Here is a 19789-nt window from a genome sequence, read left to right on the forward strand (position 1 = left end):
TCACTTTGACTTGAACCCGTGTTATTCGATTATCCTGGCCAAGGTCCAGTCCCGATGAGCCCGGATAGACGGCGCTACACTGTATAAAATATCTTTCATAAAAAAATATATTTTAATAAAATAATTAAACTCGAATAATTTAATTAAATAACTAAAAACCAAATAAACAATTTCGAACTCATTAAGCTGTATTACATTTATGAACAAAATAGTTTAAATCGTACTTAAGATGTTGTTTCTTTTTTAACATTTCATTCCCTCTCGGGGGAACTGTCTTGCAAGCCGATTTCTGCAAAGCTGCACCAAAAAGCTCCACCTGAGAAGAGTTGCAGAAAGTACCACTCACCAGCACTCCAGGGCACTCTCCCGAGCCTGAGCCGTTTCGTTGCCGAGAGCACTGATCAGCAGGCTAAAGAGAAGTGGCGGCTGCAAAGAGAGCACGATCGTGTCTGCAGCCCTCCCGTCATCGATCGCCAACGAGATAAATCAGAATTTCAAACGAAAGCAAAAGTGTTTTCTTTCCCCGAGTCTCTTTGAATATTGTTTTCTTGTTGTTGTTTTTTTTCTGCCGTTGCTTTTAATGCGTATGCGCTAATTTATCCACCTGGTTGACTGACACGAAACCGCCGGTTAATGATCCCGATCGACCAGACTGGCTGGAAACGGCCAGCCGCCAGATGAGCAGCGATCCGGTTTTTTTTTGTGGAACAGCAAACACGATCACCGTTTTGGTGGTAGCAAAATAACGACGTTTTGGAGAATAATGGTATATAACGGTTCAATTGCGATCGTTGGTAATGGAGGGTACAACAGCGGAAACTTGTGCAAGTTCTTATCAAATAAGCAATAATTATCAGCCATGGCCAATGCGCGTTCGGTGCAATTATGCATTCATGAGCGGCATATGTGTACTTCCGCCAACGTACGATATGAAACGAATTATTCAAATTCACTATCATACTTCGATTTCTACTTTAGGATGTGAACCAAAACCTGATAAAAAATGAATCCACTGTTTTATGTTTAAAGAAAAATGCACTTTTTACTCATTGAAGATTCTTAATATAGTAGCACTAAAAAAACACTGTTCACAATCTCTTCCATTTATGTTTTGTAGAAAAATAAACACACAACTTTGAGGTACGTTTCCCATTGCCCTAGCCAGGGTCAGGAGTTTGCCAGGCCAGCAGAAAATTGCTCTCCTAGACCGACTCCAGCAGCAGCGCAATACCCTGTCCACCTCCAATGCAGGCCGATCCGATGGCACGCTTGAGGTTCTTGCGTCTGTAAAGAAAATAAAACATTGTGTAGTTATTAAACTAGTTTACCGATTAATTTCAATCCTGTACTTACTTCAGCTCATGCACCAGGTGGCCAGTGATGCGCGAACCGGACGCACCGAGCGGATGGCCGAGCGCGATCGCACCACCGTTCAGGTTGAGCTTGTTGATGTCCAGTCCGAGCTCGCCGGCGCAGGCCAGCGTCTGCACGCCGAACGCTTCATTAATCTCGAACAGATCAATATCGTCCATCTTCAGTCCGGCCACCTTCAGCACGTTCTGGATCGCGGGCACCGGTCCGATGCCCATAATCTCCGGCGGTACGCCCACCGTGCTGTACGCCACCAATCGTGCCAGCGGGGTCAGGTTGTACTTCTTGAGCGCTTCCTCCGAAGCGACCACCACCGACGCGGCACCATCGCAGATACCCTAAAATACGCGAATTAAACGATCGCATGATTTCAAAAATAAGAAAATGTCGACACCGTTCCAGCCTCACTCACCGAAGCGGTGCCGGCAGTGACGCAACCATTCTTCTTGAACAGGGACGGCAACTTGTTCAGTCCCTCGAGCGTGGTCTGCGGGCGCGGATGCTCATCGACGGCAAAGTCAACCTCCTTGCCCTTCACCTTCAGCTTGAACGGGGTGATTTCCGTCTTGAACACTCCCTCGTCGTTCGCCTTCTTCCAGAGCTGCTGCGACCGGTACGCAAACTCGTCCACCTTTTCGCGCGGAACCTTGTGCTTTTCGGCCAGATTTTCGGCGGTCAGTGCCATCGGCAGCTTGCAGTACGAGTCCGTCAGGCCGGTCTAGAATGAAAGACAGACAAGTTAAATTACATTTGCGCACTTTACGCCCATCTCATGCCTTCTTACTCACCCACAGAGCATCCTCCAGGGCCGGGCTAGTGCCGAGCGGAATGCCGAAACGACTGTTGCGCAGCGTGTACGGTGTCTGGGACATGTTGTCCACCCCTCCGGTAAGCGAAACGTGGGCAGCACCGACCAGGATGTCCTGCGCTCCGTTCACCACCGCCTGGAAGCCGGAACCGCACAGCCGGTTCACGCCGAGGGCCGGTCGCTCGATCGGAATGCCGCAGCCGAGCGACACGTGACGCGGCAGGAAGGCACCATCGGTCGAGGACAGCACCAGCACCTGGCCAATGTTGACGGAATCGACCTGATCGGGCTTAAGGCCGGCCGCATCCAACGCCGCCTTGGCCGCAACCGTCTGCAGCTGCGTTGCGTTGGTGTTCTTGAACACTCCGCCGAACGTGCCGAAAGCGGTACGCTTGGCCGCCACAATGAAAACTCCTGAAGGGTAACGCCAGGGGGAGGGAAGATAGAAGAAGAGTGATAAGCATCAGTAACGGTGTGCCGGTGTAAATGGGTAAGCGTGCAAAACAAGTGTAAAAAGCTGCTGACAACAGACAACCGGCTGTGTAACGGGAAGCAGAACGGGGTTGCAGCCTTCCCACTATCAGGATTATCAGCATCACACCGTTTGTGGGGGGGAAGAACTTGAAAATGGCTGGCCCATTTCCTCTTATCAACCCGGCCTGTTTGTGGCCATATTCGCGTCTTGTTTGATACTGTTTGACGGTGATAAATGAGCTATAGAAACCGGCCAGGCACCGAAAGAGTCATGTGCTTAATGGTGAAAAATTTTAGGGAAAACATAAAAATGTAGCAAAGTAAAAAAGGAGTTGGAATACTCGAAACATATCGGTATGCCGGCATAAGAGCTGTGTTACAATGGGAGAGAGGGCAACAGAAAGTTGTTGCTTTCGCTACGTCATCAGTTCGGACTTTGACCCGGCAATGACCAGGCCATTTGATGCTGAATGATACGGAAGATCAAAGTCCAAGCAGAAGAGAACTATGTTCTTGATCGCGTAACACCACAACTTTAAACTTTAAAAACAAATTTTGGGGCCAAAGTACATAGTATTTATACTTTTTTAAGCAACTTTAATGACTACGGCTTGATGGAATGCTGATCTTACCCTTCGTAAGTGCTGCCATTTTGTTGGACGATGTTGGAGTTACAGTAGACTTTACAATAACAAAACAAAACTCTACACAAAATACACTAAACTAAAAATTGTCTAGAATGTTATCGAAACTCCTATCAACAAATTAACAACACCGCGGACACACAACTTGCTGCAGCTTGCGGCCAAAAAGTGAGCAACAGTGAACCGACTAGTATAATGAATCTGATGTTTATCATCACCCATCTCTTTCTCGCTTTTGGGATCGTCTACACGTATTGACTCAGTTCTTGGAAAGAATGTGCATTCAAATGGACGGTTAGTTTTACGTCTCTGATTTTAAAATTGCTGGAAAATATTCCTTCGAAAGCGCGTTACGAGAAGTTCAAGCAATTTCTTTCCTTTTATGGTAAATTTTCTATAAGGACGAACCATTTCCCATTGCTCAACCAGATATTTTACCTGCTTTTTATATATTTGTCTAGTTATAGTTTGCGACATTATTCCGCCGACGCTTTAGCGTGTATGTGTTATCACTCGTTTGTAACTTTTAACTCCCATACCCTTTTTCTCTCTCTCGCATGCACTTTTTTTATGCTTAGGTACGTTTATAACAAATCCCCCTTCCCTTTCTTACGATGTTCACATTTGTACGAGGTTAACACTTTTGCTGCATTTTCGATTTTTGTGTTCTAAATTCTGCTAGAAGAACGCAAAATAAAATTTAAAAAAAAACAACGAAAACCCCACCTTCAAAACCACAAATTTAAAAAAAAACACGCGTTTGCTTTTGTTCGCTACCCAAAGTTCGCTATCCCTGCGTCGAATTGTGCCCTTATGCTAGTTTCACCCTTAAACCCCTTCACCCGCAAGCCGGCCAGCTAGCGCAAGCTGCCCAAGGTGCTGCCACCTCTAAATATCAACCGTTTTACGCTAAACTACGTTTCGCGCCCAGTAATCGGTACCCGCGACCGCAGTTACCCGTCCATTGTTAGTCGTTGCTCATTGGAAACTCGCGGTTCAGCACCTCCAGGTCGCGGTTGTCGATGGCGGTATGCAGGTCCTGCCGGCTCATCAGCGACAGCACCATGCGCAGCAGCGTCCAGATCGCGCTCGACATCTGCTGCGACATTGAGTTAACCTTCAACCCGGACCGGGTCGCCGAGGTAGCCTGGAGGTTCAGGGCCGTCAGCAGATGCTCGGCCGCTTCCTTGTACGCCTTCAGATTGACGCAAATAATGCCTACGTTAAACCGTGCGCGGATAAACCCGGGCTGGATGTCGAGCGCCCGCTGGTAAGCAGTGACCGCCTCCAGCGAACGATTACCGTTGGCTAAGCTAGCACCGAGCCGGTTCCAGGCTTTCGAGCTGTCCGGCCGTACTTGCAGCACGGCCTGGAAGCAGTCGACCGCCTTGTCGTACTCGGAGGACAGATTGAACAGCACGCCCAGCGCTTCCTGTATGTCCGCGTCGATCTCCGTTGGCGACTGCTGCACCGCCTTGATGAACAGCTCCTGCACGTCCTGCAGCTTCGGTCCGCCCATGAACGAGCTGGCCACGGGCGACTCCTGCGCCTGCAGCATTTCCGGCGGCACCAGCTGCTCGTACTTCGGATTGCACTTCATCCAGCGGATCAGCATCCGGAGCGCTTGGTTTTGCAGCACCTCGTTCGTGTACGAGATGGCCAGCGCCATCAGCACGGGCATGTTGTTGGGATTGAAGGAAAGCGCCTTGTTGAACGCGGCAATCGCGTTCGGGTCCTTTTCGTTTTCCGCCTGCGCAAAGCCGAGCTGTTCCCAGATTTCCGGATTCTCGGGATCCTGCTTGACGGCCGACTCGAAGCACAGGACGGCGCTTGGGATGTCACCCTGCGCCAGGAAGGCTTTCCCCTTCTCGAACGCATTCTCCACGTCCGCCATCGGATTTTCCTCGTCGAACTTGTACTCCTTGAAGGGATCGTAAAAGTCGTTGAACTCGGACAGCCACGGATGCTTGCCCTCGCCCTCCGCCAGTGTACGCCACTCGTCCTGCAGGCGCTCCCAGAACTGCTTGTTGTAGGAGTCGGACGCTTCGTCCTGCTCCTGCTTTTCCGCCTCGAACGCCTTGGCCCAATCTTCCTCCGGCTTCTGCGCTTGCTCTTGCACCTTTTGCTCCTGCTGCTCCTGTTTTCCCTTCGATGAGCTTGCCTCCAGTTCATCGAACCGGTTCTCCCACACGCTGCTGGACACTTGGCCGTCGTTAATTAGTACGTTCCCCGTGCTGACGTTGTTCATAAATCGCACAAACTGTAACGAGAGTAAAGCTCGTCCATTTCTACCAAACGGGATGCTGCATCACCACGCACACACTTACCTGACTCTGCTGTAAGTTTGGATTGCCCATCATTTGCTGTCCCGCCATGGACTGGTACATCATTTCATTGGCCGCCATTCGCACCGAGGGCATTTGATTTCTTTCGTACGAATTGAGAAACTCCTGGTTGGCCGGTCGCTGTAACGGGTGTGCGGTATTGGTCTGAATTGGTGCCATGTTGGATTGCGACCAAACCTACAAACAGTAAAGAAATACGTTTGTGATGCGTCGTTCATAAACCCCCCCTCTCCAGCGCCGCTACACACTTACGCTCGACAATTTGCTTTCCACCATCATTTCGCCTCGAAACTGATCCGCCCAAGCGGCGTCTCCGGGCGCAAACTCGATCGAACGGCCCGCACCAACGATCTGCTGCTGCCGGTGGTTTTGGGCATCGATTTCCCGCATCTCCTGGAGCAGCTCGTTCATGCGGAAGGTTTGCGGTACCGGTGCTATCTGGCCCATGAACTCGTTCACCAGCTCACGGTCGCCACCGGCGAAGGAACTTCGACCGCCAGCCAACCCTTCATCCTGTAGCGCTACGTCCTTGCGCACCTGCCGGCCCAGGTTCATCAGCGGATTCGCTCCGCCACATTCCGGCTCTACCAGCTCTTTGAACGACATCTTCGCACGCTTTCACCGGACAGAGGAGGAATATGAAACCCACCGTCGCTCGCAGAAACGCTGGGGAACTTGAAGGATTAATCGCAGACCGTAAGCTCGCTACCAGGATTGACCACACGTCATTGATGCAAGGCTAGTGAATCAGTACAAGCGGATAAGGCCGCAGCCAAGCACGGGATCGACTTGTTGTTCGGTTATGCAGCAAGGATTTCGCACCTATCGCACCAGACCACTTGTGCGTGAACTTGGGCACCGTGTGGGGCCAATAAATGACTGATAAACTGATAACACAGGCACCTTTTTGGAGGCTGTTGTTTTTTTCTTGCTGCTTCTTGCACGACCCGTGGGGCTCCCTTCGACGGTTAGCGTACGAAACTTCCTGTCCGGGGTGGTTACCTTTGCCGGGTAGCTGAAGGCCATATGCCACAGACTTGCTTTCCGGTGGTAGATCACACCCGATATTGATACTGTGCGACTAGTTTTACTGTTTACGTATTCCGAAGTTGCTCTGCCCTTCTTTTTTTTTGCTGCTTTATTTTGACAAAATAGTTTTGTTTGTGTATGTGTGTGTGTTTGTGTTGGTGTTGAGAAATGACATTGCGAGACAGGGTGACCAGAACGGTTCGGTACTTCGTGTTGAATGGCCATGTTGTGTTGCTTTCCTTTCTTAGCTTGAGCAAAAATAGCTGAAAATCGCTACATTTCTTATGATTTAAGGTAATTTTCAACAAAACATTTGTTCGGATATGTTGTAGTGAGCATCTGGTACATAAATTATCGTAATTTCCGTCTTAATTTCAATACGTTAAACAGCTCTGCAAGCTCCAGATTCATCGGGCTCCTCCATATGCCATGGACAAACATCGAACCAAATCTGCCTTGAACCACCGCCAGGATACATTTCCGGTCATACAATACATCTCACATTTCGTGTGTTCTAACCAGTTTTGAAACTCAAGAAGCTTCATCCAAAATATATTGCTGCCATTCCCAATGGCCGAAAATCGCTTCCATCACCAGGTCGATCAGCTGCCGAGATGGTACATACATGTTTTGCTCATTATTAAGCCATTTTCCAAGAATTTTCAAGAAGAAAGTATTTTTGAATTATTTTGTGATTTTTTTATTTTATTTTTGTACAGACTTTGAGCCAATCAGTTGGCCTCATTCGCCTCTTAATTATTTTGTGATATGGTACAGTTCTGCTTCCGATGTAGTCCATGATCACCTCGAACCCATGATCCTCCCGATCCCCTTGGATCCCATTGCCCAATCACCATTGAAAGAAATCACCATTGCCCAATTCCTAGAGTCAGTGTAATCTTTATTTCAATCCGGGAAAAAATCGCTCTCTGTTTGTTACAGTTTTCATCCTGTGTTAACATGTTCATATTTGCAACAATTGAAATCGGTAGTAAAAATGTGAAACACGGTTGTTGTTGTTGTTGGTTGGTTGGAAACGTTTGTTATACTAAAACTATCAGAACGAGCAAGAGAGTGCGGGTTTCAAAATGGGGGCCAGCAGCAAGCACGGTTGTTGTTATATATACATAATTTAATAAGACCAAACCCAACAATTGATAGGAGTGTGAAACATAGCAGATTTGTTCCGTGAACAAATTCTTTCATTTACTTGTTAACTGTCCTTTTAATAGAGTAACATTACCATATTTCCCTACACGGCTCCAGCAGACCAACGTTTATGGGAATTATGGGTTGTAAGCGTAATCTATGCCGTGCCAAAGCGATTAAAACAGAAACGATTCCTCTCATCATTCGCGCTTAACATCCTGGTTCGTCCGTTTGTCCTAGGTTAAAGATCAATGTTTGCAATGGATATGTGAAAACTAGTGTTATTGTAGAACTGTTCTTCTTTTTCTTACCTTTGTAATGGGATTTATTCCATGTTTGAGCTACCTACTTGTTTCACTTTTTTATTCTTATTATTTAGAGTCCTAGCATTTAATGTTTTATTCATTGAATTGCTTGTTTTGCTTGCCCTTTACTGCGCTTTTTACTACTTATTATTATCTCAATTTAATGCATGCATTTTCTTCTTACGCAAGTATAATTTGATGCAATCTATAGAACAACGTCATTTTTAACAACTCTCTTTCTCTCTCTCTCTCAATCTCTCTCTCTCTCTCTCTCTCTCTCTCTCTCTCTCTCTCTCTCTCTCTCTCTCTCTGCCTCTCTATATTTTGCTAACGAGTCTTATCTCCTTCCTTCCGATAGTTTTTAACTATCGCCCCAAACAAACAATACTGCTGCTGTATTTAGTAATTTAGTAACGATTTTCTTCTCACTCTTCGCCAAACGGCCCACACGTGGCCACAACGCGAATGCAACGTAAGCGAATCCACCATGGGACCAAAATCTCAACTTACTTCAGCTGTAACTGTAACAAAAGGGTGATCCTCCTCAGTCGACCCTTAACGCGCATCTGCTACTAATCTACTCGAAATCGAACTTTATTTAAAATAAGTCTTCTGTTACACAGGTATTCACTATTCTAAGCAGATTTGCAGAAAGTTTTAAATATGTATAAGACACTACCACACCCACCACGCTCCGTTCGGTCCAGCAAATATCCTTCGAAAAGCCTCTGCCACCGGAAATGGGCATCATTTTTTTTCTCTCTCGATACTAATTTAAGATACAGGATGCCCATCGTTTTAGCGGGTTTTTTCTGCTTTCTAGGGAACAAAAAACGAAACCAGATTTAGCGGCTTGTAATCACCACCACCAGTAGCAAGCAACTATGGAATTTGTTATTCGTTGTTCGAGATAAAGCCTTACAATCATTGGTCAACCAGGGTATTGAGTTTTCTGTGAATTTCTGGATGTGTGTGTGTTTGTGTATCGGTCTGTTTGTTTAAATGTGAATCCTGAGAAAAATTACGAATGTTTTTTTTTGTCATTTCTCTACCTACAATTATGTATCCGTAACGTTAATTTGTTGCTTAACTCGCCCCTAAATTGTGCGGGAGGGAACGGGCTTCCTATCGCTAGATTTTTTGGGTTTTTTAGGACATTTTGGGATAAAGTGTTAACGAGAGCTGAGGGGGGGGGGGGGGCGGATGACAATAACCATGCAGCGCCGCCGCAGCATTTTGCTTCCTAATTTGTTTTTTTTTTTATTTATTGTATGCGCTAGCCCCATCGTCTGTATCACATGCGGTTTTATTTATGCTTTGCCAATTGCTGCGACACTGTGTTCCGGTGGCCGGTTTGTCGCCAAGCTTACGTATTAGCACCAGCGGCTTTCTGAAAGCGCAAACTTCGGCTGGACGTATTAATTAACTGTGCCTACAGAGAAAACAAACTAAAAAAACCATCGTCTGGCCTTTTTTGTCTGGATGATTTAGCTCCCGAATCGCAAATTTTGTGCGCGACTAGTAGCGTACCATTGCGGCTTGCTTTTGCGTAGTGCCTGTGTACGGTGCGCAACGCTGTGCAGTAGTAGAAGTTGCCGAGAAGTAACGCTCGCCTGAAATGCCGACAAGCAAAGACGAGACGTTTCCGCTTTGCATCGGAACTGCACGGCATTAGCAGGAAAGGCATACCCGCCCGGTGCCGGGCATTAACACCCAATGCAACACCGCAAGTGCACATTTCAGCAACCCTGCCATCTTAAAAGGGGATGGACTTTTTCCTTATCGCACTGGCGGCACCGAGGGCCGATTTGTTCGTCGGCGAGCCCGGCACGGACGTGGACGCGGTCAGGTTGTGCTCCATCATCAGCTGTGCCGTGCGGTAAAACTCATTGTCCGGATCGAACAGGGCGGCCGAGAAGTACTGGCTGAAGAGCCGGCCCATGTACTGGTCCTTGTTGGCGGGCCACCAGCCCTCCAGGAAGCCGATGTGGCCGCCGCGCGCCGTAATCAGGATGGCAACGTGGGACGAACCGGCCGCCGCCTTGATCGGGATCGCATCGAGCGGCTGGAACGGATCGTCCGCCGCACTCAGACACAGCAAAGGCACTTTGATCTGGTGTAGTTTGTTGTGAAGCGTGGCGTCCGTGTAGTAGCTGTCCACATCCTTGTAGCCGAAGTGTTTCGAGGTGAACGCCGAGTCGAACTGTTTGATCGTTTTGCTCTGGGAGTGGGGAAAACAGGGTTGTAAATTGTGGGAAAAAACTATACAAATATGGTGAAATTATACACCGACACAACGTACCTGAAGTACTTGGTTCATGTCCCATTCGAACTCTTCGCCCCGCAGTATGTCGTACTTGCTCACTGTTCGACACAGGCTCGAGGCTAGATGCCGGCCAAGAAGATTGTTCAGTATCGGCTGCTCAATGCTGGCACAACCTACGAAGAGTATGGAAGAAGAAAAAAGAAGCAAATTCATATTAATAACACAGTAAAGTAAAATGTTTCAATTGCCACCTTTTGCGGAACGTTCTGGAACGTTAATCCCGTTCGCTTAGCTGTTCGTGCCTCACCGCTATAACACGTGGGACCCAACCGCACACGACGCCGCTGATAAATCGCCCAGCCGTCGGCACAACATTTGGCACTGATAAGACCCCGAACTCCCAGACGCCCTTGAGATTAATGGTTAGTCAAAATTAATCACAGCGCAATGTTGTGCTTCTTTCTTCCCCGCTTTCCCGGATCTTGCTTCCCTGCTCGTTACTGTTCACATCGATCCACATCCGGGTTGACAGTGAAACGACTAACCAGCGCCTTCCCTATGTAGTGCCACAAATCGATACTATTCAAATCAACCACAACACCCTCCGCGAGGGCCAACGGCGTGCACCTGTCACTCTGCGACCCGCGATGTCAAAGCGATGTACAAAATTATTGATAAGCCCCGCTTACCTTTGTGTACGTCCCACGGTACGGAGATAATTTTGGCCGCGGTCAGGATCGATTTTGCCTCGTCGCTGTGGCGCGCCAGATAGTTGCCGAGTATTAGGCCACCCATCGAGATGCCGGTCGCACCGATGCGGACGTGCGGGTTCGACTGCTTCACGTGCTTCACCACCTCGGACAGATCCTCGCAGTTGGAGGCACAGTAGAGCCGCGGCGTCTTGAGTGCGACACCGCCCAACCCCCGGTTGGTGAACACGACCGTCCGGATGCCGATGCGGTTGGCAGCCGTTACCAGGCACTTGATGTACTCGGCCTGCGATTCTCCGGTCAACCCCGGCAGGATGATGATGACCGGCGATTCGGGATCGCAACCCGCCTCCAGCCAGTCGAGCGCTACCTCGCCACCATCCTTCAGGGTGAACACTTCCCGCCTATACTCGACCAGCGGCATGATGTTCGAGCGGATGATGCTAGCGAACACGGTTTGGGCGCGGCTTTCCACGCACCAGAACGTGGGCCAGAATTTGTTCTCCAGCGTGGGGATGTGTTTGCGCAGGTACTTCTTGAACGGTCCGTTCGAGACGGCAAGAATTGGGCGCTAAGGGAGGGAGGGGGGAGGGGAGGTGTTTGAATGAGAATTACAATTGCAAGTTGTTTCGATGTACGGTGTGTTCTAACAACTATACATACCTTGACCACTTCCATCAAGTAGTAGATGAGATAGCCTACTAGGACTATCGCCACCAGATGCCATCGGGGCAGATTGGTTAGGTAAGTGTACAGGAAGGACAACATTGTTGGGCAACCGAAACTGCAGTCGAGCTGAAATATTCTGATGCCTTTACCTCTTTTCCTTCTAGCTAGGGTGTAGTGTTTTCTGAAAAAGAGAAATGAAAATTTACTCGTTAGAAAGACGCTTTTTGAGTTGCACATAGAATCATAGCTAATCACAGAAGATGGCAGAAATCCGGAGTCAACTCCGATCTGACTCTGAAAACTTCGGAACCATCTCCGGAAGGTAGGCCCAACCAGCATTTTTTTGGAGTCGTTCGGAGTCGCAGTTGGAGTCATCCAGAGTAGGAGTCGTCCGGAGACGTCAGAGTCGAAATCGGCCGGAATTTGAGTCGCCGGCATTCGATCAGAATCAGCCAGAATCGACCGGAGTTGACGGGAGTCGGAATTGGCCAAGATCGGTCAGTGTCGGAGCCGAAGACGGCCGTTGCATGGACCCTGTCGTAAAGCAATGCTGCTGTCGCCATTACTAGAAACAAATACCAACTCCGGCCTACGCCGGGCGGTATTAGAAGTTCCGATTTTACCAGAGTTCCGACTAACAATAACCGGAGTTGGATCGGAGTTGTGGATGCGCTCCAGAGAGCACAAAACTGGAGTTGTCGTAAGCCTGTCCTACAGCAGACTTCAAGGTTCGAAAATGTCCCAAACTCACAAACCGTTCGAACATTTCTTCTTTGCTTTTGCAAGTAGACCTTTGGACCGACAGGCCAGTGTGGCAAAGAACTGAAATAGGCCTAAACATTTTTCCAACCGCCACCAAACAACATACCAACCAATTTTCCACAGCCACCATCGCACGCGCGTGTTCAACTATGGAGGTCATACACACACACACACTGCACGAAAACCGCAGCCCCGGCCGTTCTCGACGAGTCTGAAGCGCTTGGCAGTTCAATGTTCTGCATCTAGTGCACAACACCGCACAACACCGCGCTTTGCATCGATTGCATGCGCAAACGAATGCACCCGATTGGCACAAGTGCAGCCAGTTAGCATAAGGAGAAACGCAACATCGTTCGAGGGCAACAACAAGGGTCGATCGATAAAGCGCGGCAATCGCGAATCGATCAAATATATATGAAGGTAACATCAGTGTCCAGTGTCCTTTTTGGAGGGTGAATTTATTTTGAATGAACGCTCCCTCCGGTTGAAGCAACAATGCCGACGAATTTCCAAAGAAATCATTTGTTGCTCCACGCGGGCACGTGTGCGTGATTTGGTAATGAAATGGAAAATTCGGCTTAATCCGGAAAACAAATCAAACAGTTTGGGGCGAGAATGGACGGAAGTTCTAATGTTTCTCTTTTTCTAATGTTTTTTTCAGCTCTTTCATGCAGGTGCGGGGGAATGAACTAAACTTCTCCGATCCTTCGCTGTGTGTGGGGCCTCCTGCCGAGCGATATCTGACCACACGATAAGGAGACCAATTCGTCGTCATTAAACGCCATCATGCCATGCGACGCAAGTTCCTTCTCAACGTCCCCGTGGAGAAAATCAATATGTAAAGGTCAGTGGACGCCATCAGTAAGGGGAAAGGTAGGCCTTGGGTTTCTGGTGTCGGAACAATCGAACCATAGTGGCACTGCGTAACCTTTTTAGAAGATGGGGTTTTAATATAGAAGAAAAATCAAAGTAGCCACAGTAAAAATCAAAGCCGTGGGAATTTTTCTCGCTTTTAGGGTAGAGGTGTAACAATTTGAGTTCTAAAATGGTTCTACACACTTTGTCTGCTTTAGTAGCCGTTGCCTCAGAGTGCTTAGTGCCAATCAGCGAACGCAAACTATTGGACCCAACTCGTTGTTTTGCGCCAACCACAAACGATCTTTGCCCTCTCGACGGCGACGGGGACCACTCAGACGAGTCGAGAACAATATATTACACCCTCAAAAAAAAACGCACCCGCCACCAATCCGCTTGTTAATCCTATAAATACAAAGCCCCCATCAAACAATCTTTCATCCATTCGCACCACGGGCGGACCACTTAAGGCGAGCGAGCCCGGGAAATATTGGGGAAAGGGTACCGCGCACACGAGGTTGCTGTTTTTGCGCAAAATGCACGCGACAATCACGTTTCGCGTGTTTGCTCTGCCCACACTCTCGACACACAGTCCTCCCCTCTAACGTACACAAACTCTCGCTCTCTCTGTCTCTCCCTCTCTCACCAATGTTCTCTACCATCTGTGCACGGGGTGTACGCACGATCGAAAGCTCTAGATGCCGCCTGGGGCGCGATCACACACACGCCATATGTTTGCGGTGCTGATTTTGATCCGTCTTGTGCAAATAAGCCGAAAATGTTTAAGGCCACCTTTACCGTCAAGCGGTATGCGTAGTACGCACGGAACGGAACCTACGTCGAGATTACACTGTTATCGGAGTTTGTGCTGGCGGAGTGTGCACTAGCGTCACTGATAAAGGGCAGTAACTACAGCACACAGACGGCGGCCGGGAAGGTTAAGCTCACATTATTCATCATGCCATTGTGATCGTTTGTCCCCTGTTTCGTGTGTCATTATTTTGCGGCTGCTCCTTATCATAACGGATCGGTTGTTGTGTCGGGCCACTTCCGCAACTGTGCTGTGCTCACGTTTTGCAAAGCGAACTCTCTATCCAAATGGCACATCATTAAATTAACCCATTGAAAAAAAACCATACTGTCCGCGCACCACACCGCGTCAGATGACTGTTGTAGCCCCCGTATGAGATCACTCACCCACCAACAACACCACCTTCACTGAACGCACTGTTTTAACCTAAACAAAACGACCGGGCAGCACACGCTGTGCGCGCTCGCTCTTCTACGACGGTATGGCCTAGCGCTAGCTACGCCGACGGATTCGCGCACCGTACTGACGAAGAGTGCGCGAAGCTCGCGCGACTTAATACTCTCTAGCGCACCGCGAGCGCATCCGACTCGCGCACAACCATGACGTAAGAAGGGATCGGGGTACCGGGCCTCTCCGGTAGCGGCTCATCGATGCGCAAGACATCGACAGTGACCCGGTGGTGTGCGTTTGATGCTTCATGCTCACATGTTCACTACCACTTCCCACTACTTATCACCTGTCGGAGGACGGATCGTACTTTTTTTTTTACTATGCGTGCATCGGGACGGACGGTTTGGCAGCATATCGCATATTCCTTGCAAAAGCCGGGCGTGATCGGCTTTGCGTGCGGGATTATCTCGTGACCGCGGGGGGATTTGGGGTCGTAGCGAATGGATTCGCAAGGGTAGCAACAATCACGTAAGGATTGAGGGTGGTTCTAGGCCGGGCGGTGGTGGTGGGGTGTGGGGCAAAGTTTAGTGGATTAATTGTCGGTTTCAGATTGATTGAGGGTAGGACGGACTACTACTACTTTGTGTGCACTGTGGGGAATGATGTGATTTCTGGATTTAACATACCCTCGCTAAAGGATAATGCATTATTGAGGTTTATTATACATTTTGCGTTATGTTGTCACCATTGTAAGTAGTAATTTACTAAGATTTAAACCACTATTCAATGGAACTGGTGAAAAAAAATCATACAATCCAATGAGAGAGAGAGGCGTTGGAGCGGCCCGTAACTGATTCCTAAGCTCCAAGGTAAAGGAATATTAACACCGCATCTACTTTAATGATGATTGAAATCGATAGGTATTCTATCCCAAAGATTTTGTTTATTAAATAGCCATCAATGTTGAAAAGCATATGCATAAAAGATCCCATACACAATTTAAGTTTAACTCCAAAATGTTGCATTTTCAACCAGTACACAACATTAATTCGTTATCTCACTGTACAAATTCTACAATACAATCCCCGTTAAAGGTTCAGGATTAGTTTCAGAACCGGTATGAATTAAGAATCAATTTCAGGATTGCTATAAGTTTATGATCAGTTGCCCGTAGTACATAGATCCAGAACCATTTCGAAGGAATGTAATGGTTTTGAATCTATTCCTCGATTACTATGAGGAGGGATCTGTATGGTGCTTCCAAGTATAGTCTTTTCCCGAGATACGCGAATAATGCGTTGCGGAGACATTCGCGTAACTCGGATTTTCGCCGAAGTCGAATATCACGCTTTACAACCAAAATATATTTGATAAATTGTAATTTTGGAAATTGATTTAGTTTTTTTATGCACTAAAATAGCAAAATTGTATTTTGCATGATGTCAATTTTTTTAATTCACGTAACTCGGGTAAAAACTGTACATTAGATAATTTTTTTATGATAACCGAAATTGTCGTCTGGTGTTTCCAAGCACTTTGGAAACACTTTATATATGTCCAAGTACATAGTAGACACTAGGATGACGACCGATTCAGGATCAGTTCAGTAAGATCGGGTTGAGTTATGTGTAAGTTCTTAGATGTGGATGAGTTCAGGATCAGCACGTGGGCAAGCATGGATTATGTAAAAGTTCGATATGGTTCCGTGATCACTTCCAGAACCGGTATGGATTCTGGATCACTATCATGATTCTGGGGGATATGGGTTCTGTATAAGTTCCACGATCCTTACGTGTTTGAGATCTATTCGAGGTCCCGATAAGGGTTATGGGAAACCCCTTTACGCGTATCCTAAAGATAGGATATGCTTCGCATCTCAATGGATATCTTTTGAGTGTATTTTACTAAGTGTGTATGTACTAAGAATACTAAAGTTCTTAAAAGCTTTAAGATGATCACAAAAATATGTTAAAATATTATATTCTTGGAATTATTGTATTAAAAACTGACTCGTGGGCTTGCAAATTTAACTATTTTTGTCACAAATTTATGTAGCATACTCAGCATTTCTAATGAATTTCCCTCTATTTTTTGTGCCTTATGCTAATACAGAGATTGTGGCTTCGATGCAACTTAATAAATAATAATGCTTCTTTCCACCAGCGGAATAAATGTGTTATTAATCTTCCTTTATCATACTTCATTCTCATTCGCTCTCATCTATAAAACAACAACAGCTAGAGCATTGTGTAACACATGTGTTCGCTCATAAGAAAGTCGTTTTGGGGTTTCAAAAAATTGCCCAAAAACCCCGTTTCGTTTGTTGGCATACACTTTTTGTAGTGCAAACCGAAACCTTCGCAAGACCCAAGCAAAGTGCTGTTTTCCATTTCAAAGGACCAATAAGCTCCTCATACCATGGATGGTAACAACAACAACACCCAGTACAAGCAAGCATCGAGTGAAAAATTAATAATTGATAGCAACTATCCGGCCTTCCGAGCCAGTGTATGAACATACACTTCAAGTGCAATTGTGTTGTGTTTCCCTCCGTTTTTTTGTTGTACAATGAATATAAATATAAGCAAATACAAAAACTTCTCACAGGATGCTTCGGTGTTTGGAGTGCTTGAGATGGCTTTCACGTCTTTCCATTTCCATTATTTGTCTTTGTTACTGTGCTGTCGGGCACAAACCTTTTGCAAACGAACGTGCGAATATTTAAAGCTCGACATTAGCCCAGCAAATCGGTACAAATCTACAACACCAATCGACAAACTCTGGGCTGGCGCAACGGGACCATTAAAAGTGTGTCCATGAGTAGTTTATTTAGACATCCCAAAACATCCGCATTGCCAAATTCGGCGATAAGAAGCGGTCACACAGAGCGGTCGTCAGCGTATCAGAGAAGATTGGGAATGGTTTTGCAATTCAATTCAACGCTTTTTTTTTTCTTGTGCGGAAAAGCATGTGCGCCACATAAACCAAAACGTGGCAATCACGTGTCCAACGTGCCGCCGCTGATCCGTTTGCCCAAGTGAAGAGACGAATAAAAAACGAAATTTCTCATCCATTAAAAACCCGCCTGGCCTCCTGGCCCAAGGATGTATTGTAGAGCATCCATAAAGCATTTGTCTCTCTGTGTGTGTATGTGTGTCCTTTTGAAACACTGAAAACATAGTTGGGCCTGCACCGTTGTTCTTTCAATTGTCCTTTAGCCTTCCGAAGCGCTTTCGACCGGCACAAGGTACGGCGCAGACCGAAGAGGACGATGTTTGAATGGCCAGCGTGTGTGTGTGTGCGTGTGTTTCTATTGAGTGGAGTGGTGTTGCCACCCGTCCGTTTCGCAATTTTTGCCAGGTGTGATTTATGTCACCGTGTGACGCCTACACACCACACCACACCGGGACCGACCCGAGCGCGCTGGCAAAAACACACTCACAAAAAGTGCTGGTGCGCCCTGTCCGTAGAAGATGAATAATGTTCGACCGCTTGTTTGCTGTTATTGGGTGCACTTTCACAGCTGTCCTCTCATTCCCGTCCTTCCCTAGGCAATGGTCCTGCAGTAAATAGCTGCATCCTCCCTTTCTTTCTTGGAATGCGCCAATAACAAAAAGGTTTTTTTTGTAATTCTTCCCTTGCGCTGGAAAATTCCATATTGCAGCAGCATGTTTTCTGGTTGTTGTTTTTGATGCCACACACATACCTGCTGCCTGTGATTCCTGTCCTCGGGCGATCGGTTAACTTCCATCCAAGACACGAGTTCCGTCGTCGTCGCCGTCGTTGCGCACCGTTTTTACACCGCAATTTACACGGACCACCACATCAAAAACCCACCGAAACACCGAAACAAAATCAATCAGCAGCAGAAAAGCGCCCGTATACACAATTCACACACAACTGGAAATGAGACAGCTTCTTCTTCTTCCCATTTGGTCCCCGGAGCGCATCCGATGCGGATAAAACGCGATGTAATACAGCAGAGCGGTGTGGCAAACGTGATACAACCGACTGGCAAAAACGCGCCCGTTCACACAAACACACAAACACAAGGGAGCTTGCCACTCTTGGACTACCGCTTGGACCCACCACCGGTCATTAACCTAAAACCACACACGTCCACGGAACCGCAGCCCCGGCAGCAGCAGCAGCACCCCAAACCTTTCAAAAAGGACGACACGGACACCTTGCCGCGGTTCACTGGCTGGTTATTTTAGGACCAAAAGAAAACTTGCACTGCCTGCCACCCCCCGGAGAAGCGTTCACTTTTGGTCGCCGCTCCCCGCGCTCCCCACGCCCCGTTGTCGAAGGAAGGAACGAAAAAAGCTTAGTCCCTTCCAGTCCAACAGTAAAGTAAAGGGCTGGTGAGCAGCTGAGCGTGCGATGCTAGACTGGTTGGTACCAGCAGGACGAACGTACCTCGAACACCGGCTCCGGTATTACCGGATGGGGTTAAAAACGGTGACCAACAAGGCACAAACTCCGCACACCGAAAAAAGCTCGCTCTCTCTCTCTCTCTCTCTCTCTCTCTCTCTCTCTCTCTCTCTCTCTCGCTACTTCTGTGTACAGTACGGAGGGAGGCAAAGGTGGAGAGGTTGAAACGTAACCAAAATTCCGGCTGCCGCATTGCTGATCGAGCGCGCAAGGTACGGTGGCGGAAAATCCATGCGCCAACCGTTTCTAAAGCGTGGAACACAACAGTGGTGACAGGGAAAACTCTTCTCGCCACACATGTGTGTACGGCTACAGATAGAAGTAGCTAACAGAGAGAGAGAGCGAGAGCGAGAGATCGGTACATGTGCACCTTGTGTTGTTGGCGAGAGAGCATTTTCCCGAATGGAATTTTCGCTTGGGAAAAATGAAACATTTAGCGCTGGTCTGTTGTGGGCACACTGTGGGAGCGTTTTTCGCCACATGGGAGAGCGTGAAAATCAATCCCAAACACACTCACACATGTGTGGGGAGGATGAGAGAGAAGGAGAGAAAGAGAAGCTTTTCATGAATGGAAAACCACGTGGTGTTCTAATGAATTTCTTTCTGTTGTGGCCCCCGCTGTGCGGAGACACACTGCTTTTCCCCAGGGAAGCACACTCACCGTAAGGATGCGTGTGTGCGTGTGTCTGTTGTGTCCGTGTGAGGGACGGGAGTCTCCTCTGGGCAAATATAGTTGTTTCGGGGAGAGATGGTTTTGTCGCTCAAAT

At 47.6% G+C, this 19789-nt stretch overlaps 3 protein-coding genes and 1 long non-coding RNA gene across 5 annotated transcripts; 1 reads left to right on the plus strand and 3 right to left on the minus strand.

The window, feature by feature from the left end:
• Positions 1-1015: 1015 nt before the first annotated feature.
• On the minus strand, positions 1016-3479 carry LOC120896053 (3-ketoacyl-CoA thiolase, mitochondrial). The gene is made up of 5 exons (XM_040299869.1): positions 3286-3479; positions 2160-2593; positions 1784-2089; positions 1354-1709; positions 1016-1284 (listed from the first exon to the last, which is right to left on the minus strand). Exons 1-5 carry the CDS (start codon positions 3302-3304, stop codon positions 1203-1205), a joined length of 1197 nt encoding a protein of 398 aa, XP_040155803.1. The 5' UTR covers positions 3305-3479; the 3' UTR covers positions 1016-1202.
• Positions 3480-3712: 233 nt separating this feature from the next.
• LOC120908552 (peroxisomal targeting signal 1 receptor) lies at positions 3713-6766 on the minus strand. The gene is made up of 3 exons (XM_040319700.1): positions 5895-6766; positions 5625-5819; positions 3713-5557 (listed from the first exon to the last, which is right to left on the minus strand). Exons 1-3 carry the CDS (start codon positions 6246-6248, stop codon positions 4265-4267), a joined length of 1842 nt encoding a protein of 613 aa, XP_040175634.1. The 5' UTR covers positions 6249-6766; the 3' UTR covers positions 3713-4264.
• A 22-nt stretch (positions 6767-6788) lies between these two features.
• Positions 6789-7239, plus strand: LOC120908554. The gene is made up of 2 exons (XR_005741150.1): positions 6789-6965; positions 7062-7239. It is a non-coding gene; the product is annotated as an uncharacterized LOC120908554 (long non-coding RNA).
• A 312-nt stretch (positions 7240-7551) lies between these two features.
• LOC120908553 (protein ABHD1) lies at positions 7552-18926 on the minus strand. 2 transcript variants are annotated; one of them, XM_040319702.1, is made up of 5 exons: positions 18295-18926; positions 11765-11951; positions 11081-11672; positions 10428-10564; positions 7552-10346 (listed from the first exon to the last, which is right to left on the minus strand). In XM_040319702.1, exons 2-5 carry the CDS (start codon positions 11867-11869, stop codon positions 9882-9884), a joined length of 1299 nt encoding a protein of 432 aa, XP_040175636.1. In that variant the 5' UTR covers positions 11870-11951; positions 18295-18926; the 3' UTR covers positions 7552-9881. The 2 variants fall into 2 exon arrangements, with proteins under 2 accessions (XP_040175636.1, XP_040175635.1); XM_040319701.1 differs by lacking the exon at positions 18295-18926 and adding an exon at positions 14585-14733.
• Between the last annotated feature and the right edge of the window lie 863 nt (positions 18927-19789).

Source organism: Anopheles arabiensis, chromosome 2, assembly GCF_016920715.1.
Source record: "Anopheles arabiensis isolate DONGOLA chromosome 2, AaraD3, whole genome shotgun sequence".
In the NCBI taxonomy this organism is placed as follows: domain Eukaryota; kingdom Metazoa; phylum Arthropoda; class Insecta; order Diptera; family Culicidae; genus Anopheles; species Anopheles arabiensis.